The following is a 27,727-nucleotide window of genomic DNA, read 5'->3' as shown; positions in this document are numbered from 1 at the left end:
TGCTTTAGCTCCGTTTGTATCTGCTTCTGTAGTCACACAAGAGCATGGTTGTGACTGTCCACATGAGTAACCCCACCCTTCCTTCCCTCTCCTCCCACAACCATTAATCTGATGATGTCATATTTGGTTTTATGTCGATTGGCACCTCAGGGATAAAAAAAAAGTCTGTTTGGACTCAAACATGATCGTGTTTCAAGTTTAGTCTCCAGTAATCAGTGTTAATACTTCCCATGAAGGCATCATATGCAAAAAAAAAAAAAAGTCAGCATTAATGATTCATGACAAGGTTGTGATTCATGTTGTTGAGGACAAGATTAGTGGTTTCCAAAGACTTTTTGTAAAAGCAGCAACAAGTTGATTTTTATTACCCTGTTTCTTAGAATGACTGCAAAATTAAATCCGAGTTAGATTTTTTTTTTTTTCTCCTCTTTGGAAACGAGGCCCCTAAGATCATAACATGCAATCATCTTTGCAGAGTGCAACTGCTGCAGTGTCTCATGGCTGACATTCATATATGTATGTCATCTTTTTAGGGGTTAGGCTTCTCTCTTACACAGCACGCACACTGCTGCTCTTCCAACACACCTGCATTTATACACCTAACAACCACCAGCTGCGACTTACCTTGAACTTTCATCGTTGCTCATTTGGGTCTTCCTGTTTGACAGGAAACGACAGGTCAGCTGACCGGGCAACATTGCACACCTGCAACACTAAATGTGCCGTTATATGGAAAAACACGCAATTGTTTTCACAGCAGCCAGTTATTTGTCGCCTCCCTTCTTGCATGTGGAGCGACAGGGTCCATGCAGAGAGGCCTTTTGTGTGCCCCCCCCCCCCCCCCAATATTTCATCACTTTCCTTCCCTCATGGGCAAGCCATACCAACCACACTCGGTGGTGTAAGGAAGACTTTTATTCCCAACACCACCACCCTCCAGCCGCTCCACTCTGACAAGATTTTACAAGCAATCTGAGAAGTGTCCCGGTTCAAACACAGAGCAGTCTGTACTCTGCTAATGTGGTCACAGTCGTCACAGCCCCCCTCAAGGGACATGACCCCTTCTCAAACTGCCCACTACAGTCTGACTGAAGCTTGGCTCTGCAGACACAAAGCATGTGTCCCCGTGATGCCATTCCCGAGCGTGTGCGTATGTATAATCCAGGCGAAATGCTGGTCGTATGTCACCATGCTGTGTAAACTATCTGTCTTGGTATTCAAAAGGTCTGAAGGCTTACAGCTGACCTCAATTTTACAACAATCGTGTCTGCTGGGGCTCCTTTCTGTGTGGGTGTGTGACTGTTTTTCACAAAAATGAAAGGAAGGCAATGTAGTTCGCACCTTAGATCATTCAATTATTTTATTAAAGTGGTGACTCTTGGTTTGAGCTCAGTTGTCATCAAGGAAGCTTCTGTGTACTTTATGCATCTCACTGTGCTGTTAAATGCTGAAAGGATTTTCAAAACTTGACAAAAAAAAAAAAAAAAAAAAAGATTCTTTTAATGCTACAAATTTATTAACATTCTAGTAAAGCCTCAAATACACCTGTTAGAAAAGTGCAGGACATCTGTCGCCCACAAGCTGAAGCATGTAATAGGCCTACAGTGTGGGTCATTGTTACGGCGGACCGTGCTTAACCTTCAGTGACAGTTCAAAAGTGACCACCACCCTGTTGCGTCAGTGCTGGTGGGGGTTGCGGACGAGTGCGGTGCAGAACACTCGCATGGCGCACCCCTCCTGTTGTACGCCTATCTTCTCTCTGAACACAGCCTCCTTTCACTTCTGTCACTCCACTGATTAAAGGCCGGGGGGGGGGGGCCCTCGGTGTGTCAGTCTGCTTGCACACCACGTTCAACAAGGGCCGCGTTTAGCCGTTTCCTTCGTGACTCCGTGCATGCAGAGATATTAAGCAGCGTGTGGAGGACAGCGAGCGTAAAAGATTCTCATGCAATAACATAATAATCCGTTTCAAGAGTATGCACTCGCCTTGCAGGCAACTGAAGTCCCCACAGATATGCTTTGTGTGGGTTTTTGAGCCTGTAGAATAGCAGGACAAGCAATTTTCAAATTACCCAGCCAGTGTTTAGTGGGGTGACTTTGTTCTCTTGACAGCACCTCTTACACTTTCAAAGAATGTCAAGCATCATTGTGAGTGCAAACATACAGGAGGGGCGTGTGATCTGCACAGAGTAGACAATCAAGGAGACATGGAGGGGGGGTGGGGTTGACAACAGTATAAACTCTGGACTCTGGAGGTCTGCACAGGCACCAAAGCTGGGAGGGGAAGCAGACAAACGGAGCGGCAGCAGCAGCCCTGACACATGGCCCACATTCACAGCCGCCTCCCACGTCACTGTGCTCCTCAGAGGAAAAAGCCCCTTTTGTTTCCCAAAGCGGAGAGGGAGGGAGATCTCTGGGGTGAACCGTCGTTCTGCTCCACCACTCCACCCGCCATCAAAAAGAAAAAAAGGATCGGACTTCCCACCCCTGCCCGGCGTCCTCCCCTTACTCACTCCCCGCTTCAGCACACAAACACAGGCCCATCAGTAGTACCACTACTACCGCTGCTGCTGCTGCTGCGATTGTCTTCTTCTGCAACTTAACTGGGTCAGTCTGCATTGTTGCATTAAAGACATCGCCAACAATGATCTTGCTGTTGCTGCATGTGCTCTGTTATTAATCGTGAAATAATTCCCTCTAAATAAAAGTCTCAATAGCTTAAAGGAAAGTCCTGCATTGAAACAAACCTGTTGTGAATGAGCTCATGTAAAAGCCTAGATAGTAAAACTACCTGTTGTGTTGAGAGTATCTGTGTTCAGATAGAATCTCACACCAAATACCCTTAATTTATTCACTCTCACTTTTATGTAAAGTAATAAGCAATAAGGTGCATTTAAAATCAGAATGTGCAAAAGCTCACAGATCAGAGCCAAAATCCCACATTTTACAAGTGAGGACACTTAAAATAATGCTATTACAAATGACACATTTAAAACTGTGTTTATTTGTATAGAAATTATGCTCATCTTTACATAACTCTGTAGTTATAAATCATAAAAACAAAGAACATTAACCCTAGTAGCATCTCAATAGTTTCTTTCAGACATTCAGGAGCATAAATGTCAGAGTTAAGCCTGAAGAACTGAGGGAAATGTTAAGCTTTTTCGCTATACTTTATAGGTGTTGTGTTCACGTAGCTTGTTTCTCAGTAAGTAAAAAGGAATTTACTAACAGCATGTCTTGTAGGGGTGTCAACTTCTCTCCATCATGTACCTATGTGCTAGTGAAAAACGTCAGATTAAAGGACACTCTTTCTACTGTAGAGAATTTATACAAACCTGCAGCAAATTCTCTCCAAAAAGCACAATTAGGCAAATCAGGGTCAAAGAGAAATGTTAAGAGACCCCAAGCTCTTAGCCGACTTTAATATACCTTTTTTTTTTTTTTTTAAATAGTTTTAAGTTGCATTTCCACTCAAACCTGTCCTCCCTGACTTACTTTTTCTCCTGAGACACAGTCCTTATACACAAAGCTCCTGTTTAGTCTCTCCTAGAAAGGAAAAAAAAAAAAAGACAAGCGCTGGAACACTCGCTGCATTAGCGCTTCACTTGCTTCATCCTTAAGACTGATTGTACCATCTGCTGAACTTCCATCCTCCGGAACGAGCTTTCATGGGAGGATCGCACCTCAGATCAGTTTCTCTCAATTTGCTCGATGTCAAGTTCGCCTCCCAGCTGATACACATCCTTGCTCGTGCTACACAGCCCCGCCCACAGAGGCTCATTGTCCTTTCCGTTGGTGGTTCCTGGAGTTGCGTCCGTGGAATTCCAGTCTGCCTCCTCTGCGGTCACAGACGGCTGGATCCTGGTGATCTCGCTGTCTTTGGGCTGAACGTCCTCTAAGCTGTGCTCGTTTGCAGACGAGTCGTCGGAATCGCAGCGAGAAGTGCACCTGAGAGCGGTGAGGGTCCGGCTCGACTCGCATACGTCTTCGCCTGTGAATCCAGGGCAGCTAAGGCTGTGGAAATTCCGAAGTTTCTGCAAAGAGACCAGATTAGTTTGTTTAGAAGTAGAAAATCCATGAACCCCAGGAAACTATGTCAAAGGGTAAAAGTACAGAGTGTCACTAATTTGGCTTTTTATGAGCAAAAATCATGTATATTCTCATAAATATGTATTTCACTTAAGTCTAATCGCAATCGCATCCAAATGAAAGCAGTCTCGTAGCTTAAAATGATTTTTATTTTTTATAAATAAATAGGTGGTGCTGCACCCAACAGAAGCCTGCCATGTTGCTTCGCTAGGGCTGTGACAATATGCTTTTGTCCCGATTCAGATTTTTTGGGTGCTGATTTGATTTAAATTACGATTCTCACAATTCTTCAATATGGCTTATTTTTGTAGATTAAAAACAAAATAAATGTCTAAAACTTATTTTTTGATCATCATTTTTCTTGATTTCAATGAGGAAAAAAACACAATAAGCCAGACCATCATTCAGATGCTATAATGCCCAAGAAGACAAGTAAAACGATCAATAAAAACAATAAAAATGACAAAAATTTGATCATTATTTTTATTTGAAAAAAAAAAAAAAAAAGATTTTTCAACAAAAAAAAAAAAAAAAAAAATCGATTTTAAAATTATGAAGCAAAAAAAATCTTGATTGTTTATTTTCAATTTTTCGATTAGATTTTCCCACCCCTATGCATCGCCTTCATTGAATAGGGTAGGCGAAAGGGTTTTCCATTTGAGTCGAATAATTGACTGTATAAAACGGCAGAAACGGCTCATTTGTTAGCCTACAGTGGAAAATCTCTGTTTCAACAGTTTTCAGTTGCTTTTACTCTTCACAGAAGTCGTACCAGCAGGTCACAGTGTCTTTTCAGCTGTATTTTTTTCTCGTTTTAATAATTTATTTCAGCTGATTTGTCAAGGAGGGTGGGGGATGATTTCCTCCCGCTAGTCACATAACAATGACATTAGCAGTTAGCAGTAGCTTAGTACCAAATACATGGAGGGCATGCTTGTGACTTATCTGCACCGATAACAAAACAGAATTATGTGTCGTTCTGTACCTCATCCTCTGACGGGACACTTCAACTTGTGCAAGAAGCTTCTGTAGTACTAATATGCTTAAACAGCAGGGCGCCTGCGATCTCTACTCTGTTGTTTACATTAGTGCATCACTGGATGGGAGTAATTCTCACACATTGGGGCTTTAAGATTAGCGTATCCGTGGTGACAGCATATTTAGCGAAGAAATCAAAAATGTTTTCTTCAACTTAGACTGTGACCCAAGTTCCAATTAGGACACAAACAGGACCACGATCACACAGCCATGGGATGAAAACAATCCTGCTTCTGTGTTCATACAGTAAGTGGGTGAGTGAGTGAGGTCAGCGCTGGACACTGGGCGCAACCACAATAATATAAACATGTAACAAGATTTCAAGTGCATAAATTTAGCCTGTATTTCACACTGGAGATATAGTGAGACCACAATGCTGTGATCTGAGGTCCGACAGGAACCCAGGCAGCAAGTGGCCAGATACCCAGCGGGTGTCCATCACTCATGTTGGCCTTTTGACACTGCTGGCCTTCTCCTGGCCCTGCACAATGCACACATACATCTGGGAAAACCAGAAACTTCTTTTGGGCAAATACACATATGCCAATGCAGATCTAGGCAAGTCCTGTGACAGCTGTGCGAGCTGGAATGAGGAGCTTTACGACTGGGCTTATCCAATCTGTATGGCTAATGTGGAGAAGTCAGGACAGCTGCCTCATGCTTCACCGCCACAGAGAGAATAGGGCCTCTGTGAAGCCTCCCGTCATTTGTGTGCTTATGTAATACTTAACAGCCATTGGACTGTTGGGGACGCAGCTCACAGCCAAGTTTAAGAACTGGGGTTGCTACTAGCCAACAGAATGAAGCGTTTATTTTTCTAGAATTGTTAGAAAAGAAGAACTCCAGGTCACAAGTGCTTTTGGACACTTGTGATCAGTTTCTAATTACGAGGTTCTGGGGAATCTTTGTTTTACAGGACATGCTTAGCATTTCTGTTGGATGGATTTATTACAGTAAATAATAGTTAATCATCAATATGTTTGTCTGAAGGCTAATTATCTGTAGCCCCCAAGGAGAAGACACTGACACATGAATGTGCCCAAGGTGAGCAGCTGCAACCAGGTGAGGTAAGGATAGTGCATATCCATAAAATTTGGCATTTTGATTTTTTTTTTTTTTTTTTTAACTTAATTTACAGTTTTGAGCATTTGAAATAGGATCTAAGAGCTCTGAAGCAAATCTTATATACATTTAAGAGACATAATTGATAAGCATTTTCTAAAAGACACTGCCAAACATGGAACAAAGACTATTTGCAATGACAGTCAGTGTCCATCTTCTTCAAAGGTTTAGAACTGATGACTTTAGAGAAACATGACTATTCTCTCAGGGTTTTCAGAAATTGCCAAAGTATTAAGAGATGTTTTATTTAAACAAATAATGTTTTAAATAAACAATTTAGGTTATAATGGCTTGAGAAATGCTTGGAGAGTTTGGAAAAAAGCAAAAAAACAACAAAAAACAAAAAAAACATCACATGATCTCAAAAAACGCTGCAAAACTAGGAATTTAGCCTGAAGTACGTCTGAGACTTCAAATCTTCAGATTTTTTTTGGTATTTCACTCAAAATTTTAGCTCCTTTAGATCTTTAGAGATTTATCATCATATAAAACTGTAACTTCAGAGGCCAAAGTGGTCATTGTTGGGGTTGAATGAAGGTGAAACTACAAAGTTATGATCCAAGTCTCAAACAGCAGCGAGAAAAGTCTTTGCATCGAGTAACTGCAGATCAAAGGGAGCCCTGCTGTTTTTCTTGGCTCTGGTCAAGCAAGGACATTTGTCAGCACCAGACAAGTGTCACATTGCTGCCCTCAGCATTTGTACTTCAGTCTCTGCAGTCAGACTTCTGGCCCCAACCAAAGGACCAAACTGATAAGGGCATAAGTAGTCTGGACTACAGTAAAATAAACAGTTCAGCTCTAAACTCGCAGGCGAGGAGTTGCTTTACGGTGCAAGAATTACGGGCTGAGAAAACCCTTGACAGCGTGTCTAACACAACATAACAATGGTGCTTCTTGCCATTCCCGCGACCACGCTGGACTCCTCGTACATACTGACCTTGACTCTCCATCCATAAAATCTGATCAATAGCTCACAAGGCCCAGTTGTGGCAGTGATCCACCCACTGAGCTGAATTTACAGAAATCGATAATGCTTTAGCCGACATGAACCCCACCCACCCATCTCTTCCCTTCTTTGTGACGATCTATAACCTCTGCTACAACTGCTCTACTTCCTGACATTCACAGCAGTACAGTGAGTCATGCAGAGGATGGCAACTTCTCCGTGTAAATTACACCACTGCTGCGTGGGTGAGAGGACACTTTTAGGCCACGCTCAGCACTGTAAGGTGACTTTGTATCCTGAAAAGGTGGCGTTCATGAAGCATCAGCAAGTGGGATGCGGGCTTACCCCTATTATTACAAGATTTTTTTCATTTAATTCAGCCACTATTTAGTAGGGGAGGGAAAATCGAATCGAAAAATCGAAAATCTGGATTTTTTGTTTCACAATTTTAAAATCGATGTTTGTTTTTTTTTTGTTTAAAAAAAATATATATCTATCTTTTTTTTTTTTTTTCCAATTAAATAAAATTAATCCACTCAAATTTTTGTCATTTTTATTGGTTTTATTGATCTTTTAACTTGTCTTCTTGGGCATTATAGCAGCAGAATGATGGTCTGGCTACTGTGTTGTTTTTTTCTAACTGAAATCAATAAAAATTACTAGCAAAAAGAAGTTTATTTTTAAAAAAAAGTTTTTAATGTACAAAAGTCATTAATATTGAAGAATTTTGAGAATCGCAATTGAAATCGAATCGGCACCCAAAAAAATCAGAATCGAATCGGGACAACAGCATATCGTCACAGCCCTACTATTTAACCATAATGTCTCCAACTAGCTTGTTTTTACCAACATTGCAGAATAACAATGAAGAGATTTTGGATTTTTAAAAAAAAATCGTTTTAAAAAGATCCATATTTTTAAAAAATGAATAAATACAAGTTTTATTTTTTTAGCTACGCTGACCTCCTCTCTTCCTAACAGAAAAACATAGAGGAAAACACCAACAGCAGGAAAGATCCACTGCTAATGAACCCAAAACCCTGACACTGAAAATATAGTTGGCTGCACTGCCTAAGGCTGTTTTCTCTCCACGCTGACCTCCACTCTTTTTGAAGCTTGCGTGGTGTCTGCTTGTCCTGTCACAGCGGTGCTGTTGTTAAGACACTGCTGAACTCTGAATGACTTTCTCAGAGGGGCCAAGTCCAGTTCTGAGTTTATGATCCAGGCAGGGCATGTGTGTGGAGCAAAGAGACAAGCCAGGATGTGGAGATAAAAACCGATTTGCTGAAAACCTGGTCCACTACAGATTCTTTAAATTACACAAACAACTGGTCATCTTCTGAAGATCTGCAATCGTTTAACTCCCTTCGCTCTCTCCCTGTGAGCATACACACCCTTATAATGGAATGTGGCCCTGAGTAAGCTTGCACGAACAACAACTTTTAATGACAATGCCGGCAGAAACCCTCTGAGGTGTGCTGAGGGAGAATGGACACAATGGTGTGACCTTTACTGGAAGTGTTTGTTTCAACAACATGAAAGGTAAAAACTGCCTCAACAACAGACTGTGACGAGTAAATGTTAGAGACTGATGAAGCTAGCAGAGCCTCCAGCTGTAATGGCCATTTCCTAGACAGTAATTATTTAGAGTAAGGGGTTCTCAAACTTCTTGATGCCAAGGACCCTCGATGAAAACATATTTACTGCCATTTGAAGTACTATTTGAAAGGAATTATTACATTTTAAACTTCTATAACTTGACTATAACTTACAAAAGTATTGCGTAACTTTCTGACTTTAAAACTCTGCGTCCCCGACTTGTTCGACTGACACAGTGACATCGATTATGAACATTTCTGGAGCCGTTGCTACGCAGCAGCGTCCTGAGGCTGAGAAATCACAATATAGAACTTTTTCCATCCAAACAAAGCGTGATGTTGCAGCAGAGTTTGGTTTCATGCACTGTGTCACACGCTGGCCATTTTGAACACAAACAGTGGCTGATTCAGCAAAAAAAGCCCACAAAGACATATTTTACTGACTGGTGAGAACTCACAGCACTAGTGGGATGCAAGATGGATGCAGGCTTAGCCGCCGATAGGGACCGCCTCAATGAGAACACTGAAAAAGTTCTGCAGTGTGTATTTAAAGTGGATTTATAAGAATTAGATTTTTATTTGAGTTCCATTTTCACCTCACTGCATTTCTTACATTATATTTTACATGAAACAAAATCAAAAGAACACTAAGTAATTGTGCTTCGTCAATAATACTTGCAATATAAGCTTTATCAAAGCTGACCACTCATACCAATAACTCACTGAAGCAGTGAGCGAGATGAGCCAGTTCTTTCTATTCAGATTATCTTCCGCTTGTAAATGAGTCCTGTATTTATTTATTTTTTTTACAGTCAAAGTTAAAATGATGACTCTGAAAGGGAAGTAATATGTGCATGGCCTCAGCAGTGAGATAAGAACACTTGTGAAAGAGGATCAAAGGTTTTACTAAAGGTTAACCTGCTGAAATGGGGCTCTCAATGCCCCCACTCGTCTGCCGTAGCAGGGAGGAGATTTACTACAACTTGCTGTAATGGATGGATTAGAAACCTTTCCACTGTGTTGTACATGCTAAAAAAGTTGTACAGTAAGTATAAACTTGCTGGAAAAAGCCTGCCATAAACATAAAGACCGGGGCTGTGACGATATGCTTTTGTCCCGATTCATTTCAATTCCGATCTTTTTTTTGGGTGCCGATTCGATTTAAATTGCAATTCTCACAATTCTTAGATATTGCTGACTTTTGTAGATCAAAAAAAAAAAAAAAGAAAGAAAAAAAAGAAAGTATAAAACTTTTTTTTTTGCTCGTCATTTTTCTTGATTTCAGTTAGGAAAAAACAACACAGTAGTCAAATCATTCTGCTGCTATAATGCCCAAGAAGACAAGTAAAAAGATCAATAAAAGTGACAAAAATTTCAAAATGGATTATTATTATTTATTTGGGAAAAAAATAAAAAGGTTTTTTTTTAACAAAAAAAAAAAAAAAAAAAATCAATTTTAAAATTGTGAAGCAAAAAATCCTGAATTTTGATTTTTCAATTTGATTTTCCCACCCCTAATAAAGACTTGTGCATAACTCTATACACTAGGGGTGGGATAATTGAATCGAAAAATCGAAAATCGGGATTCTTTTGCTTCACAATTTTAAAATCGATTTTTTGTTAAAAAAAAAAAAAAAAAAATATATATATATATATATATATATACACGTGAATTTTTTACAAAATTTTTGTCATTTTTTGGTTTTTATTGATCTTTTAACTTGTCATCTTGGGCATTATAGCAGCAGAATGATGGTCTGGCTATTGTGTTGTTTTTCCCAATTGAAATGAAGAAAAATGACAAGCAAAAAAATTTTTTGGTTTTTAATCTACAAAAATTAGCAATATGGAAGAATTGTGAGAATCGCAATTTAAATTGAATCGGCACCCAACTACAACTACAGCCCTACTATATACTATATTAAAATGCTTTTAAATGGCAAAAACAAAAAAGTTTGTTTTTTTAAAAAACATGACTGAAATATTTGATACTTTGATCAGTTTTGTAGATAACAGTGACATTAAAACACTGACCTGGGTCATCTTTGCCAGATCCAGTGAAGGCCTCTGTTTATGCGTGTCAGCTGGTCTCCTGCGCTTCACCCCAATCTTTTTGTCATTCAGGACGCACGGCTGCGAGCGACTCCGGGCGAGACCACCCTGTCCACCACGGCGCTCCAGCTCTGGAGTCGAGTCAGGAGAGCTGGGTGGGGAGTGCGCTCGAGGCTCGGGAAGGCAAATTTGTTCATGAGAGAGGTAGAAGGGCTGGGCTGAAGGCTCGGAGGGCGGGGTCATGGAGGAAGAGGGTGCAAAGCCGGTGAAGGCGGAAGGCCACTGTGGTCGCTGGGTGATGCTAGGTGGCTCCAAGGCGTTGGAGCGGGCAGGCAGGCTGAAGCTAGAGCTGCGCTGCATGGCCGGAAAGCCAAGCTGCACACTGCCAATGGCGCTCCGCTGGACGCTGCCTCCGCTGTGGCACCGCCTCTTCTCCACGGCGGTCCACACGCGAGAGCTCTGAGGGCGCCAGGTGGAGCGGCACCCGCCAAACTCGTCTGAGCAAGACAGGGATCGACACTGGCGCTTGCTGGGCGGAGCGGTGGAGTGAGAGGATGCCGTCTCAGTCAGGCTGAGGTCCTGCAACAATTTGGTGATCGTGCTTGAAGTGGAGCCAACATCCCAGTCCCAGTTGGCAGAACTTCTGTGTACCTCGGTGTACCACAGATTCTCCAGGCTGGTCCCAACTGGCCTCTGCTGCATGGCACAGCTATGTCCCACCTCACGCCATCGGCTTGTTTCTGCAACAGAAAGACAAGATTCATTTGCAAAGATACTACACTAACAGTTAAACCCTGAAAGATCTACGAATCCATCAAATTCTGAAACCAACTGTTTAATTTTGTGTAATTTTTTTTTTACTCCACAGGGTCAAATTCTCACAAAGGATTCCCAACAAAATAAATATGCATCACACCAACTTAATGAGCAAACCCCCCACAGAGGGACAATAACCCATACGAGAATCCTTTTTGGCTCAAAGTTCTGCAACTGGAAACAAAGAAAAAAGTTTTTAGTAGAAGCTTCGACGGCCATGGGAGTTTGGCGACATCAACATTGACCAAATCCATGACAGCGCTCCAGTCTGGCAACTGACAACACTCAATGCTTTGTGGATAATTGGCACTAAAAATACACTTTATCCTCTTAATCGAAATATCCGATTTAATAGTTGACAAAAAATTACCGATAAAAATTCTCATTATCAACACTTTAACAAGAGAAGATTAAAAATAAAAACATTTTGTCTAACACATCACTTCCGGTCTTTATAGCCTACTTCCGATACTGCCCGCTTGTTTGCTTGGTAACAGCAAGAAATGATGGAATAAATACAGAAAAGCTACATAGCAAAGGAAAATGTGGAGCCAGCCAGAAAAAAAGTGTGACTCTGGTTCAGGTACGCGATTCATGGTTGAAATGAAGATTGAAAGTAATAAAGCAACTGTAACTGAAGATGCTAATTGGAGATCGCATGGCCGCCACTGGTAACAGCAAGCTAGTGTTTTCTTTTCCCCCCTCTGTGGTCTGTTGTGGGTTAAGTGCTAATTTTACAGTGTCATGTTTTGCTAGAAAGTTTTTTACCATTTTACACGTTGACAACAGAATTTAACCCTTTAAAAGTTGCTGCAGCATAAAAAATAATATACATTATTTAACATACGGTAAATCCTCAACTGTTTATCCTACTGATGTAATTCCACTGGATTCTGAAAGCTGACAAACACCGCTTTGGATTGATATACGAGACATTACGATAATGGCACTGCTGAACTGCAGCTGCCTCTGGTTTTAAAGGGTTTTCTGTAGCTTATAAACTGAAAAAAAATGCCAGAGAGCAGTATAAAATTTATAAAACAATCTGTTTATGTGCTGGATAAAGAAGTTCCAGTCTAAAACGGAATTCAGATAGTTATGGAAAATGGCTATTTAAAGTTAAATATATACTTTAATTCTCTTCAAAAGGGAATTAAATATATAAATATTTTGGGTGCATGGAACAAAAAATGCTCTAGTCTACTTAATGCAATGTTCTTCAGTGTTTTAAAAATTTCAACTGTATTTATTTATTTTACACTTAATTTTGATCTGTTAAAGACAAAAACATTAAACTTAAGAGCAACATTTATTTTATTTGTATATTTATTGTTGTGTTTATTTGATTTTTGTTAGAATTATGTGATTTTGGCTTATAATATTTCATCATGTAATCAAATTCACACAGTTCAACGTGTACAGCTGGCCGTGAGACAGAGCTCAACGTCCAACTTACTCTTTATCCTGCAGCAAATGCCAATAATTATCCTAAAAAAATATTGTCACCAGGGGTTCAAAATATCTGGAATGTTTACTATTACTGCAATGGCGACATTTTAAAAAAGCATTACAACAACAATTTGACGAGAAAAAGGGCAAGCCCAGGTGTATCAATGAGGCTACGTTCCACTTAGACGTGCACCTTCTGTGCATTCTCTCCAAACCAGTGCAGCCCTCACTGATCCATCAGAGATTAGCACCATATAATTAGGTATTTTACAAGTTATGTAATTACCGCTATATTCACCATAATATTACAAAGTACATGTTTTGGCTTATGGAGTGCACCCTTCATTACTTATCAGTTTATTGTTAAGAATTGGCATCCAACCAGATGTTGTTCTGCTGTCTGCCATCCGTCATCGACTCTGCATCAGTATCATAGCTTCCAAATAGGGAAGGCACCAGAAATCCTTTAGTCTGAGTAGATTAGCCAACTGAACTGGCCACTCAACTCTGAGTCAGTTGCTAAAAATCGAGGCAACTACCCACTCCTGCTATGCAGAAGGTCTATTCTTCTCTGGAGATAAAAATCCCCAAAATGCCATCTATAATACACAAGCAGAACAAAGAACAAAAGGCCTGCGGGTAACTGCTGTGTTCCCTGGCTTAGCCTGTGTCATACCCTCACAGTGCCAAGTAGCTGCAAGTCAATGGTATATTTAATCTTATAATAGAGAAATCGCTAAAAGGTGTTTTTACTGCAAGGGAAAGTTAAAAACATGGGCCTTGGTAATCATAATCAGATTAGTAATATGGAGGCAACGTGTCCATGGCCTTTAGGTGAGTAGGAGTGCTATGAGATCCCTGCAAATGATAAACTGCGAACATGCAGACACTTGAGTACATTTATGAAGGCAAAACCACCTGTCAAACATGTTTCAGATAAGTCTATGTAGCTTTCCAGCATATGCAGCAAAACCCACTTCACGCCAATCTGCCAGTAACATCTACAATGACTGCTTTCAATTCAGCAGCAAAACCTGACACGTTCAAGCCTCTTTAAGCTTGTTCTGAGGATACAATTTAATTTTTTATGTCATTTGGGATGGGATATAAAACACACTGTAGGAACTGGGAAAGGTTTCATCCACAAATTTTTGATAATATTGATTACACCATACAGCAAATGCTTACCCATAAGTCCACAAGTAAAAAGTGCCGCTCCTTGGCTCATGGTCTGCGTCTGGAACTGGGGTTATACAGAAAAAGTTTTACAATAAGCTCAACAAAAAGCCACTGAAATAAAATTAATAGGAAATTCTAGTAATAACTGTTAATTTATCAATGAAAATAAAAAACTAAAAGAAAGGTAGTCTTGGAGCATAACTGATCGTAATGCCACTGATCTACACAGAGTTCCCATGCTACAACTGACTGACCGTAAGGCTCCGAGTGCAATGATTTCATTTCACGGGACTGAGAGGGCAAACTCTGTCCACATTAGCGGGGGAATTCTCTCACTCTGCGCTGACAGGAAAACCGTTACTACTACATGGAGGCAGACTAGGAAATGACTCAGTTGGTCAGCATAATGAAACTAAAAAAAAAAAAAAAATAATCTACTGTAATTTCGGAGCAAGTAAAGAGCAATAAAATGGAGAATTGAAACTTCTATGTTTGTTGCTGGCTATTATAATGTCATGATCAGGAATTTCAACTTAAATAGTTCCAGAAACATCCACATTGCTCTACTGACATCACATCCTCAGAGTTTTTTCGACCATGCTCATTCACTCGAGCTAAAAGTAAAATTGAGTTCTATTCAAGTTGGCTGGATAGGGAAAAAAATTGTGAAGACATCTGACATGGATCAATATGTCATTAGCAAATACAGTACAGCAGCAGCCGTCTCCTAAAACAAGCTTAGGTGAAGCTTCTTGGCAGGGTTCCACAAGCAAGCTTAAACAAGTAGAACAGAGCTTCTTACCGGGCCCAAATCCGTACGTTTGGATGCTACATCGTCGGCACCCTTCTTTTCCAGTGTTTTCTTGTAAATGATCACCATGGCAACACACCTTCGTGTCCCAAGCCGTTCCAAAAATGGCAAATTAAGTTCAAGGCCATTTTAACAGGCATGGTGTGAGCAGGCTTGTGAGCAGGCTGGTTTCTCATAAGCTTAAGACAAGACTCCCCCAGCTCCTCCAGGAATGTGCTTCACTCTTCGGCCCAGTTCTGAGCAGACACACAAAGATGAACACAGGATTAGAATTCAGTACATATCTGACATTCTGTCGACCATATAAGCAGATGACAAGGGAGAACATTTCCCCAAGTGGAGGCTCTGAAATGCATCAATAATTGCAGAGGCAAACCCAACAATCAACAGTGTCCTACACCCTAATGACTCAAAAAGTCTTACAGACACATTAGCAATGGTATTTAAACACTGCAACACCTTGAGCTGAGGGCTAGTGTTGGCATGCCAACAATAACATTTAGGTAATACAGCATTTGCCATTTCACAAATCCCAAATCAATCTTTTAAAGTCATGGTGGGTAACAATAAGAAATGTAACCGCTTTGCTTAACAAATGCTTGCATTGTGTCTTAGACTGAAACATAGATTTGTGCATTGAGTCCTTTTACATAAGACAACAGCCTTAAAATCCTGCAGAAGTACCAGAACCATACAGAAATAATGTGTTTATTTATGATAATATAGAGGATCATACTTGTTTCTTAAGGTAAGAAAAGAAAGTAGTGTATAAATAAGCCTTTGCAAAACATGAAAACACAAAGTTATCGGACATGCGAGAACAGAACATGATCAAATAATGGTATTTTTGTTTTTCCTATATACATATTTCTAATGCAGAGCTCTTCAGAAAGCTGGAATTGTTTTTTTTCCTTTTCCCATGACAGTGTAACCGATTGATGAAGTCACAATTCAATGCTAGATAAGAGTGTGACAACTTGAAATGGTTTCTATCTCCAACTTAGCCTTTAGATGTCTGTAATTGGTACACACTGTTTCCTTTAACATTTACTTTTTCTATAATGTGAAGCTTTGATTCTAAATTAAAGAGACACAGTAATTAAGATCACATAAGAACACTGTACATCTTTTGTTTATGTTGGGCAAAAAAGCTGTTCAGACCAAATGCGTATGAGATAAACCCTTTCATTATAGTGGTGGAAGTCTTTAATATCAGTCTGTATTTCTCTGGAAAGAATAAGATTTGATATTCATCAGCAGAAGGACTTTTTTTTTTTTTTTTTTTTTTACAGAAAGTCTTGGAGTATCTGGGAACTCAGACTGCAGACCTAATAAAGGCTTTTGAGACCACTGTTGTAGATGCATTTCTGATTTGGTAAATTTTTCATATGATCTGTATGCACTGTGCTAGACTGTTATAATGCTTAAAATGTCCAATTAATCAGAAATCTGCTTAGAACTTCTAAAATCAGTTAATTATTCAGCTGAAATACCTAGCCCCATGTTATAAAATGCAGTCGAGTGAGACTGTTTTTATGTTGTAACTAAAATAAATGTTTTATATTCTATGGTACTTTCTAATTCTGTCCAGAGAATGTGTATATTATACCAATGTACTCTATCTGCGTCTAGCAGGTGTATCTGAGAAAAAAGCAGACCTATCCAAAAAGTAGCAGCATCTGCAGCTATTAGTGGACAATGAACTGATTGCAGGACAAATGTTTTCAGCAAAAACAAGGAAATCTCTCCGACATTGGCAATTACATTATGTCCAGATTTACCCCTCCGAGGAGAATGAATGACTCTTCAAAAAAAGACATGGCAGACTAGAGATTTTCCAGTTTGGACCACCCAACTGTCTGGCAATTTTCTACTTGCTGGCTAACAAACATTCTGAAACTCAAAGCTTTACTTGGGCATAAGCTGTTTGCTTAAACTCACAGTGCTGGCAGTTTTTGTTTAGTTTTTTTTTAAGACTTTGTGCAAATAGAATTGGCTGCAACTCCTGTGAATCCAAGCCGATTACTGTGGCCTTCCTCTCTAAGGAAGCTCCCAACTTTTCAGAGTTGTCTTTCATGCAAACAAATGAATATTTAATACTGAAAAACCCAAGCTAACACAAACATGGACACACAGAATCTGTTTCGAAGCTCAGACAAGAACATCTTGTTCAACATCTACAAACCTGCAAGACAACAGAAATCTGAGGGAGGGAATAGTTTGAAATGTGCCTTTTTGCTATTTTGTTGAGTGAAGAAAGGTTACGAGCACTCACTTAGATTGACAAGGTGTCATCTGTGCTGTCATATGCAGGTCTATAACTTAAAATGACAGCGTTTTCACTTCCATATCTTCTTCCAGCATGCCACTAAAAGTGGAACTTACTCTATACTTTATCATTGTCTGCTCATGTGGAATGGAGCGCGAGTTTCCTCAAAAGTGTTCCACTATGGAGTGCATGGAGTAATAGAGCAAAGTCAGAGTTGTGTAATTGACTCCTCGGGGGCTGGCTGGGAATAGCTGACCTTGTGGTTATCAAAACAACCCTCTTCACATTAATGATGTACCACCATTACAGTAAAACTGCTGATTGGCCACAGATGTAGAGCTGCATAATTGTCACAAAGACTTCTACTACCACTAGATCAGTTACACTTGAGGCCAAGTCAGGTAAGGGAATGGAGCAAAGCGGGCATAAGATGGTCGTATGATTGCCTGCAATGTCGGAGGGTGTCTGCTTTAATTACACAACAACTGCAGAGGAGAAGGGAAGCAGTAAGAGACCGTGCAACAAAAGGGTGCTCTGTGCAGAAGATGAGACGCCACTGGAAACAAAAGAGGCCACATCAGAGGTTGCGGTAGTGGGGTGGAGGGTGAGTGTGAGAGGTGGGGTGGGCATCACAAGACCCTGCAGGAGTAGACATGCTGGAGGTGGTGTTTGCATTTAGCATATGATTTCCATTACTAGCACTTATCACATCAAGAAAACAACCTAAACACAAGGGTGTTTTTGATCGAGTTCTTCAAAGACAACATTATTCGAGGGACGTCTGCAGTTTAAACTTGGGGCTTGTGTGAACTTAAAAAGAGGGCTTGAGGCTGGATTAGGTAGACCCAGATTATAGTGAGCGATCTGTAATATAACTATGGAAATGCCAGAGGTAGGGAAAAAAAAAACTGCTATTTGTTTATTATCCTTAATGGCCTCAAGAGATTAATACAGATGGTTAGTGACAGAAGAAAAAAAGATCTCCTTGCAGTATAGTTTGTTCCAACAAAGAGGCTACTAAATTATACTTCCTTTCCCTAAAGAGGAAAAGACCGTTGTCTAGCATTCTTCATTCTCAAACTGTAAACACCACTCATATTTAGTTGGAGAAAATTGCAACAATTCAATCATCCTTCTCATGCACTGGCTTTTTATCCCATAAATCTGAACGGAGCACTTTAAATGGGCGAGGTTTATAACATAATTATAAACATTCCTCAGCTAAATGACAAGTTGAACACGCAATCGTAAGAGCCAAACCTAGCCCAACAGCATCGAAAAACCTTTCAAGCTTACGTCAGTTTGTGAGTAATAAAAAAAAAAATTAAGGAAAAATAAATTACGGTGAGGACTGCTGGTAACACACAAACCTTGAAAAGAAAATGTGAAAGCATGATACACCCAACCCACTCACCTGCCCTGCTGTGTTCAAAGATGCAGCAATAATCTACCAAACAAGTTATGAGCTAAAATTTCTGCCCATGGGCTGCCACTCCCCTTCTGATGTCAAAACCCGATCACCTCCATAATGATGCTGTCATTATCTGGAATCAGTGGGAGTCTATACACTTCTGCGGCCTGATAGCACTTTATCTGAGTTAAGGCAGCAGTCACCATGACAACTGAGAAGTCTAATCTTTGAGAAAGGGGAAGAACATTGCAGGACATTTCCCCTCAGACGTGGCTTTCCATCACACACAAACCAGGCCGCTGATTGACTGCGCCAACGTCTGCAGTGCTAGCAGTCCTTCTAAAAAGACAACTGCATAGCTGTCTTGGATAAGCTGATGAGACTCCACACTTCCTTTGTGGTCACCGAAAGCCTTTCAAAACAAGCATCGCCACTTTTTGGTTGTCATAAACATTGAGCGATCATGCAACATGTATGAGATAGGACAAGTGAGGAAACCACAAAATCTACTGGGTCAAGTTACAGCGAGAGCTTGCTTTAATGTCAACTCAGCTCTTGAAAACCTGCACAGACCCGACTGTATTTACGTTACATGCTCCCACACACATTCTCTGAGTCACACTTCTCTCTAACTCATAAACTGTAGTCAAACCCAGAAGGAGAACAAACTACCAACTCAGCGATTACAGTCGACATTGAATATGCCATTACTGCCCCAAGAGCAGTTTCCCAGACTGAGTAGCTTTTCCATACATTGCTCAGACTGTAATCCCATGAGTTAGGCCATTATTATATAAGGATCTGGCAGCTTTGTGTCTGAATGACAACTAGACCAAATACTAATCCGTTTTATAGCACTTGGACAGCTGGTGGAAACAACACTATTTGATATGATTACTTTACCTTATAGGCTAAATAAGACACATTAAGTATACTTTTCCTCATTACACTACTTAATGCTTCCCATTGAAAAGATGTCATCTAGACAAACTACAACAAAGCTTTAAATAAAAATATCTGAGATGTTAATCTGAATTTCCACCCACCTTTGAGCTTCCTGAAAGAATGGCCGTCGGCCCAGTGTCCTGTTCTGAACAATACCAGAATTGTGGTCGTCTCAATAACAGGAGCATCTGCTAAGCACCTGAGATGGTCAGACATGAAAACTAAGACTTTTCTGATCAGGCCATCGCAGAATTTGTGCTGCTCTTCATCACTGCACCACTTGTGAGAGGAATGCTGGATAAAAGCTCAGCTGTCCTATTCTGAGGAAAGACTTGGAGAAAATATGCACATCCCTAAAATTCTTGTTACCACAAGCTGTTGCTGCTGCATTGCAAGCAGGTTGCATGTCTTCATTCACATTTAAGCTGTGCTTTTATTTATTTATTTATAAGTTATAAAGGTGGGAAAGCTTCCCTAACATGTCATAGACTAAATATCTAAACTGACCAGCCAGGACTGCCATTTTTTTGCAGCTCTTCATAGGGAAAATTCCAGGTTTTTGAAACCTAAAACTTCCTTTGTTGGTGGTGCCATTACTTAGGTCCCACAAAGAGCAGGTGGTACTAAGTACTGTCGAGGCTGACTGAAAAGAAATTTATGAAACTCTTTGCAGGGTGCTGGCTCGCCCACAGCTGTCCATAAGTTCACAGAAATTAGACTAAGTCAAGCAGGAGGCTCGCTCTATGTTTTAAGCTGCGAGTGAATAGTCAGAAATGAGCATGGCTGGAAGGCTTCAATAGTAGTTATCAGGCTCAGTTGAGGGCCTGGGGTACAGCCAAGGTCTCCCAGGCATGCAGCTGCCCACTTACCATAAACACAAAGGCTCAGCATGGCTATGCATGGCAGCCAGGGAGGCCTACGTTTTAAAGCAGGCCTGCTGTTTAATTATCTCATACATAATCACTTGCACTGTATACATTTTTCTAGAACAAGAGCTTTGTTGAGCTCTCTAATCAAAGCTTTCAGCAAACCTGTCCAAGTTGGAGAGAAATGTTGTCCACTTGAATGCTAAATCTAACAAAGTCTCTTAATTACACAAGGCTGAAGACACAACAGGCTCAGAAGAATACCACTGCATGCAAATGGACCAAATAAGAACAAGTGTGATCTAGTGGATATGGCTCCAGTTTTGTCTTATCAAAAACAAATAACTAAAAATAAAAACAAGAAACATAATGTAAGAACTGTATAGAAACAAATCCTTTTTTTCACAGGTTATTACCTAGACTAAACAAAAATATAAGTGGGTTTATGTTTTTTTCCAGGTAAGTGAACAATCTCACCATCCATAACTTCTCAAGGTTTTGTCTAAATATCCACAAATGACAACAGAGAGATTTTTCTGTACTTGAGCAAAAAGAGTTCGACAGTTTTTCATATGAGCCCTCCAGCCTTCCAGGTGGATGGCTCTCTGTTTCAGAAGAAAAGGCCCTGAAAACTGAGCTTGTCCAAGTAACCAGCACAAACAGTCCCTTAAACCCCTTTTTCAAAATCCCTCATGAAAGGGAAATGAGTTTGGCAAAGAACTAGTGTGACGAGAGCTTGCAGTATGTTACACATGCAGACCACAGAGCAAACAGGATTTTGAACTTGATGGAGGGGGCATGCACTGCTAATTATAAAATATTAAATCTACATGCAGCAAACGTAAACTGATATGTCTGCTATTTAACAGCAAACCTCAAAATTTGGCCAGATATCTGTTCAAACCACGAACTGAATTTTCAGAGATGTAATCATGGACTGCGGACATTTAGAGGAAATCAGGTAATTTATTGTGTTAATGATCCCAGTGAGAATTTAAACTGCTTATCTGCTGTGTCAGTGAGCTAAGAGCCTTGTCCAGGGTGTACCCTGCGTCTTGGCTGATAGCAACTGGGATGGGGTCCAGCACCCCGCGACATGAATTTTAGTAAGTGTGTATAGATAATGAATGAACAGAAGGATGGATGGGTGTACATGAGTTCTGTTTTTATGCCTGAGGAAAAGTTGGCAGGACAAAACAAAAACAAACAAACAAAATAAAAAGACTAAATAACATTCAAATGCAATGGCCCAAACTGTAACAACTTTTTAAAACCTGACACTGCCACAAATAATTTAGCCTTTGAAACTTATTAAAAGAGCTTACTTATCTACCACTTCAGATCCTAAGATGCATGCCTTACATGGGAGGAAACCAGCCTGAGATCAGAGTGCCAGCCCTTTACAGACTGCCAATTCAAATGAAGTGCATTTAATTCAACACTTAGCTGATCACTCTAATTTAATATACCGTCGTTGTAAGCCTAAGAAGTCAGGCACACGATCATAACTGGAAAAAAATGTGTTGTGAATAACTTCACTTCAACATTTGCTCACATAATGCCTTTTAATAAAGCTGATGACAGAAAAACAGGCAGCAAAATTAAAATGAAGGGGCTGACAAAATTTAGTTCAAGAGGCACTCTTATGTGTATTAAGCCAGACAAAACAAAAGAGAGACAGTTCACATGGGCAAAACTTGCTCAAGCTAACTAAATAGAGCTGTGCTGAGAAGAATAGTCACCGACCACTTCCAAGCGACTCTGTCATCATTAAATGATCTTTTAAGTGCTTATAAAGCCAACCTGAACATCTGCCCTCACTCTTCCATAAGTAACAACAACAGATGCTACAGTCAAGTTAGCTAAAACAGAAACTTATTTGACTAAAAAGCACAACTTACGGGTATCACGGTGAGCGCCTGGGATCAACAACAACACCGGGTAGCTGGTTAGTTTAGGTTGACCATGCTGAGTATTGTTATAGCTGAAAAGAAAACAAGACAGGAAGAAAGACGTGCTACTCACTTCAACCACTCTTCCAGACTACAACATTGCCCCAGTGTACTACTGTCCAACAAGACTACACGCTAATGAGCCTGTGACAACATTGACGAGCAGTACCACTTTTGACAGGGAAGAGGGGAGCTCAGTGAGTATTTTACACCTAAATATCGATCTTTTGACCGCAATTGTCTGCATATCTTCATGTATTACAAATACAATTGACCTTCAGCTGAGAATTGAAGTGAAAAGAAGGGAAATGTGTATATTTTAAAAGGTTTTCACAAAACATGTCACCCCCGCACTTGCAACTTAGTGGTGTAATCCACCCTGAAGTAATGAAAAGTAATCACAGTTTTGAGCTGATGATATAGAGAAGTCACTTTCATAATACAAAGTAATAAATGATATATGAAAATATATTAGATGTGTTTGCCTTTCAGACCCACTGTGTAAAATATATTAGTTTCATTTATACATAATCATTCATTAATGACATAAGCTTGTGTCTGTCTCAGGCTACTTCTAAATAAATTACAAAAAATGTTTAACCAGGAACTAAAGTCTGTCTCATGATTCACATCAGCATCCAGTATAGTATTATTTCACCACATAGGATTAGTTCATAAATACACAAAAATACTGTGATGATATGCATCTGCTGACTAATCCACAATATTAATATAATTTATTTGTTTATCCAAAACTGTGTGACTTTCTTACCACTTTGTCATCCAAAGACAGGTCTTCTGTCTCTGTCTTGATTAAATAATTTGCACTCCTTAACCATCCTAAGATTAAAGTATGGATATTCTTTTAGTACGTCCACTGTATACAGTAATGACTGTGTGTGTTTAGCTTTCTGTATGTTTACATTGTGAGCCTATATGAGAGCTTACACAACCATTCTTGGCTTATTAAACCAGAAAGTAACTTGACTATATTGTATGAATCCCATAGGATAACATCATACACAGTTAATATATTTTGTGTGGACAGAAGTTGCCACACTGGGCCTCACAAGGGTGGGGAGCTTGAAGCTCACCCCTGGCAGACACTATTGTTAATCAAGGAGTAACATCTGCTGTGTGCTTCTAATCTGCTTCAGTGTCAGACTGTCCTCTTCTATTTTAAACTGTCTGTCTTTTTTGTTTCAAGGCACCCAGGATTTGTCTCCTAGACTATGTAGGCTACAATGTGTGTGTCTGGGTAATAAAAAATGGTTAAAAAAAAAAAAAAAAAAAAAAAAAAAAGACACGTAATACTTTACACATCAAACATTGCATTTTCTGTTTATTCCCCCCCTGGAAAGTCACAGATGACTCTTGAGGATCAAAGCAGCTTGCACTGTAACAGGGGGTGGGAGTTCTGCAGCTCAACAAGTTTGGCAATGTGTGTTGTGACTGTAAAATCCACAGGGGGCAGTATCCAACAATCATTTCACAAGAAGACACAAAAAAAAAAAACCCCAATAGTATAATAGATTACACATGCACAAGGAATATAGCTCTTGATTTTTTTTTGTCATCTTTCTTTTACTTTGTGAAACTGTAGCTTTTGTATGGTTGACAGTAAATAGGAAGTGATCTTCCAGAGAGCCCTTGCAGAATGCTGAGTGCCATCTGTGGTGCACTGGCTGTAGACAGATGGCTGGAGGACTCCTGTTACAGAAGCCATCTCTTCTCGACTTTAATGAACGCTTAATCCTCTCTATCACTAACAACACTTCCTGTTACATCGGCTACAGCAGTGTTTTCTTGGTCATATTTCTAAACAAATGTGATCAAAATGTTCACCTGCACAAATTTAGGTCTGAAGATTATTCAACAAGACAGTTTAAAACAAATGTGTCTGTGCCATTTAAATCTGTTTGTCAGTGTGTCTGACAAATTCTCAATACATATTCAACAGGTTAAAAATTCTCTTTGGCTGAGTGAGGGACTCTAAAGGAAGAACACTGACACCATTTGTCTAAATGCAGAAGTACACAAGTTTAACAACCACCCTTTCGGTGCTTGATGAAATTGTCCTTTGCTGTTACTCAGTGGGAAACTGCAACTACAGTAAGCACATAAAAAGAGCATATGGCCTTCATGAAACTCCCATCTAAATTTCATTGCCTCTCATCTAACCCACTAATCCTTGCCTATAATGTTTATAGCCAAGTTAATTGAACTGGCACATCTCTGTGGGTTTGAAGATCCCCTCTGAGAGGCTCTAAAACCAAGTCGTTGCCAATGCGTGCACATTACTAAGACCTCAGCATCTGAAAAGAGCAGCAGCTGTTCGTCCAGCAATGGCTCCCGGTGACTGCATGGATGAGTTATCTGGAAAAAATGGGGCCTCTGAGCTGACAGTGTCAGTGTTTATAAAGATAACATGATCAAGTAAACTAATAGCTAGGGATTTAAAACTACTCAACACTGTTAGAGCAGATAAGGGTTCTGTGTTAAGTGGTCAGTATTCTGTTATTTATAACTAACTACAGTCATGTAAGCAATGAAATATTTCCTTCTTAAATGCAAAACAAAGTTTAATCTTTGATATATTAAATCAAAGGGTTTTAAAATCGTAGCCTGGAAATTGGCACGCTGTTAATTTAAAAAAGGAATTCAGGTAAATCATTAAGAATGTATCTTGATTCTGTCATTTTAGCTGACAAATGTTCAGCGAGACAGCCAACATAACCAAATACAGTTCAACATGAATTAAAACCACACCAAAAACATCAAAAAGCCAGTCAAAAGGCATTTGTAAGTTTCCAAATTAAGTAAAGTATGAAATATGTGTCCAACATTAGTAATGATTTATCTTCCGCCTAATAAATGAAGTTTATTCCAAACATTTTTTGGTAACTAATGTAAATATAATGTTTCTTCTCCCTTTTCCCATTGACTGATCCAACCCTGCAGCCGTGAAAAAGCTCACATGTGGTAGGAAGCTCTGCCTTCCTCACAATCTGATTATCATCTCAAGAAACTTTACTGGTCGCCTTTAGACATACAAGCAGTAAAATGAAGGATCTCACTTGTGATGTTTACCTAAAGGAACCTGAGATTTGAGTTTTATTCACACACACAGGAACAGGCATGGAGCATGTGATTTGAAGACAGTAATTGGTCCTCATGGTCTGTTTTGGGTAACAGATTTATTGTGGAACAGTTGCTCTGAAGTCATTTGGGTTGCTTTGAGACGAGGAGAACAAAGACATTCTTTATAACTAACAAGGATATTTTTCTTGTAAAGTTTCAAGTATTCTATGCAGCATCTGCTGTGTTAAATTCCTTTATATAATGCCAATCATGGTCAATGATCGTCACAGAAATAAGTGCCATAAAAAAAGCATCTGAAATAAATAAAACTTAAAGAAAAGGAGTGACTAGTACTGAGCAGTTTGCATGGATTTTGTGGATCCATCTTGTTGAGAATCCCCCCTCTCATTCTCCATATACGCCTGCACTGATCTCCACAGTGCCCTGATGTTGCCCTCACCAAAACCCGTCGCCCCTCTTCGCTCTATCAGCTCCAGGAAGAAGGTGTCTTCTGCAAATATGGGCTTGGTGAACACCTGGAGAAGGTATCTGAGAACATCACAGCAAGGACAGGAGGACACACAGTTAGTCTTTCATAATGACCCAACCTTCTCCCATATATTTCCCCAGAGATTTCATCGCCAACAGCACATAGAGTTTCATACAATTCTTCCAACAAAGCAAAAATATCTTCAGGTTGGGTTTTCCACCTTTTGCAATGGCAAACTGTAAAAAAAAAAATTAAGCTTCAGAAAAAATTCAGACAATGAGATGCTCACTGCAGCGTCTTTATTTTAGTTTACAGGTTGCTACTTAAACCAGTATAAGCTATTTCTTTGTACTTATTAAAACTGGATTTAGAATAACTAGTAGAAAAGTGGACAAAGAGGGCATCTTTAAACTGAAAACTGCTGAAGGAGAGGCAAGCATTAGAGAGGTGGAAGATTATTGATTAGCAATTTCCTCTCACCTTCTGTTGTTGCTGGATGCTCTCAGAGATAATGGATCCTGGTGCAGGTCTGTATCCAGGAGAATGCCATGCTGTGCCAGCATCTGGGGGTTGTGTCCTGCTTCCTCTATTTCCTGCTGCTTTCCCACCTGCCACAGCACAAAGGAAGTGCAAAACAATTACTGACATGTTGGTTTACAAATTTGGTCCTAGTCAAAATCACTGGCACCGCTAAATAGCAAGCACTGAACTGAAATATTCTCCATGAATAAATCAAAAAAGTTGCCTGGTTGGTATATTCTAATCAAACAAAACTAAATTAAACATAGTCACCAATTGCTGGTTGCATTCTGTTGCTGAATTGATAAGGTACATTACTAAGAATATTTAAGAAATCCAAAAACTTTTGCATTCAAGTTACCCTAACCATCAAAAACAAATTTTCTGCATAAAATGTGACTAGTTATTTTCAGTTTGTTTTTTTTTTTACAAAAGTCTGCAAAGAACTGATCCCAATAGTGGAAAAAAATAAAATGAAAGATGCATTTAATGTTTCAGGCTGGAGCAATCTGGAGAAGTGCAAGTTCCATGAAATAAGACTCCATGCATGCTTGCTCTTGCAAGAGGGTCACAAAAAGTAGCATTCAGCCCTAAAGAATCATTAACAGGAAAAGCTGGCCAGCAAAGAACAGTATCTAAACCCCAGTGAAAACCTTTGGACAAAGCTAACGTAACAGACTTTTGTGATATGGCAAAAACTACCAGCAGTTTAAGAAGCTACAATGAAAGTTTGGAAGCTGCATCTGTTGCTAAACAGTTTTAGGGTGACTATAACTATCTGTCACTGGAGAACATCATTAATGGATAGTTCATTTGTGTGTAAGATTAGTCAATAAGGTTATATGTGTGTTTTAGTTTTTTGTTAGCTGGACTTTCACAAAAGTAAGGCATGCATCTGCATTTTACCAGAAGTAGGACATGACCTAGCTCAGCAGTGTGCAGCTTAAGAAGACATAAAAACCTATAGCACTGAAAAATAAGACTAATAAATAAATTAATAAGGTTAAATCAAATTTGAGAAATAGATATATTCTGGTTGTGGGCTTCATATTTTTCATTTCAGCTTTGGTTAAAGTATGCAGTCTCAGACT

The 27,727-nt window shown here is 39.7% G+C and overlaps 2 protein-coding genes across 3 annotated transcripts in view; both read right to left on the bottom strand.

Annotated features, from left to right (window-relative positions):
* Positions 1 to 3,002: 3,002 nt before the first annotated feature.
* Positions 3,003 to 22,664, bottom strand: fam53b (family with sequence similarity 53 member B). Of its 2 annotated transcripts, none has more exons than XM_079260819.1 (5): positions 22,620 to 22,664; positions 15,095 to 15,339; positions 14,302 to 14,356; positions 10,831 to 11,588; positions 3,003 to 4,037 (listed from the first exon to the last, which is right to left on the bottom strand). In XM_079260819.1, the coding sequence occupies exons 2-5, from the start codon at positions 15,170 to 15,172 to the stop codon at positions 3,693 to 3,695; spliced, it is 1,236 nt and encodes a 411-aa protein (XP_079116945.1). In that variant the 5' UTR covers positions 15,173 to 15,339; positions 22,620 to 22,664; the 3' UTR covers positions 3,003 to 3,692. The 2 variants fall into 2 exon arrangements, with proteins under 2 accessions (XP_079116945.1, XP_079116944.1); XM_079260818.1 differs by having other exon boundaries at positions 22,496 to 22,639.
* A 3,089-nt stretch (positions 22,665 to 25,753) lies between these two features.
* hpdl (4-hydroxyphenylpyruvate dioxygenase-like) overlaps positions 25,754 to 27,727 on the bottom strand; it is a 4,305-nt gene continuing 2,331 nt past the window's right edge. The window contains exons 4-5 of the mRNA XM_079260286.1: positions 26,598 to 26,725; positions 25,754 to 26,176 (exon numbers count right to left, since the gene is read on the bottom strand). Of these exons, the coding sequence (XP_079116412.1) occupies positions 25,975 to 26,176; positions 26,598 to 26,725 (330 nt within the window). The 3' untranslated portion in view covers positions 25,754 to 25,974. The remainder of the gene's footprint in view (positions 26,177 to 26,597; positions 26,726 to 27,727) is intronic.

This window comes from Telmatherina bonti (assembly GCF_933228915.1).
Source record: "Telmatherina bonti genome assembly, chromosome: 21".
NCBI classification, from domain to species: domain Eukaryota; kingdom Metazoa; phylum Chordata; class Actinopteri; order Atheriniformes; family Telmatherinidae; genus Telmatherina; species Telmatherina bonti.
This window is presented reverse-complemented; position numbering and strand designations above follow the sequence as displayed.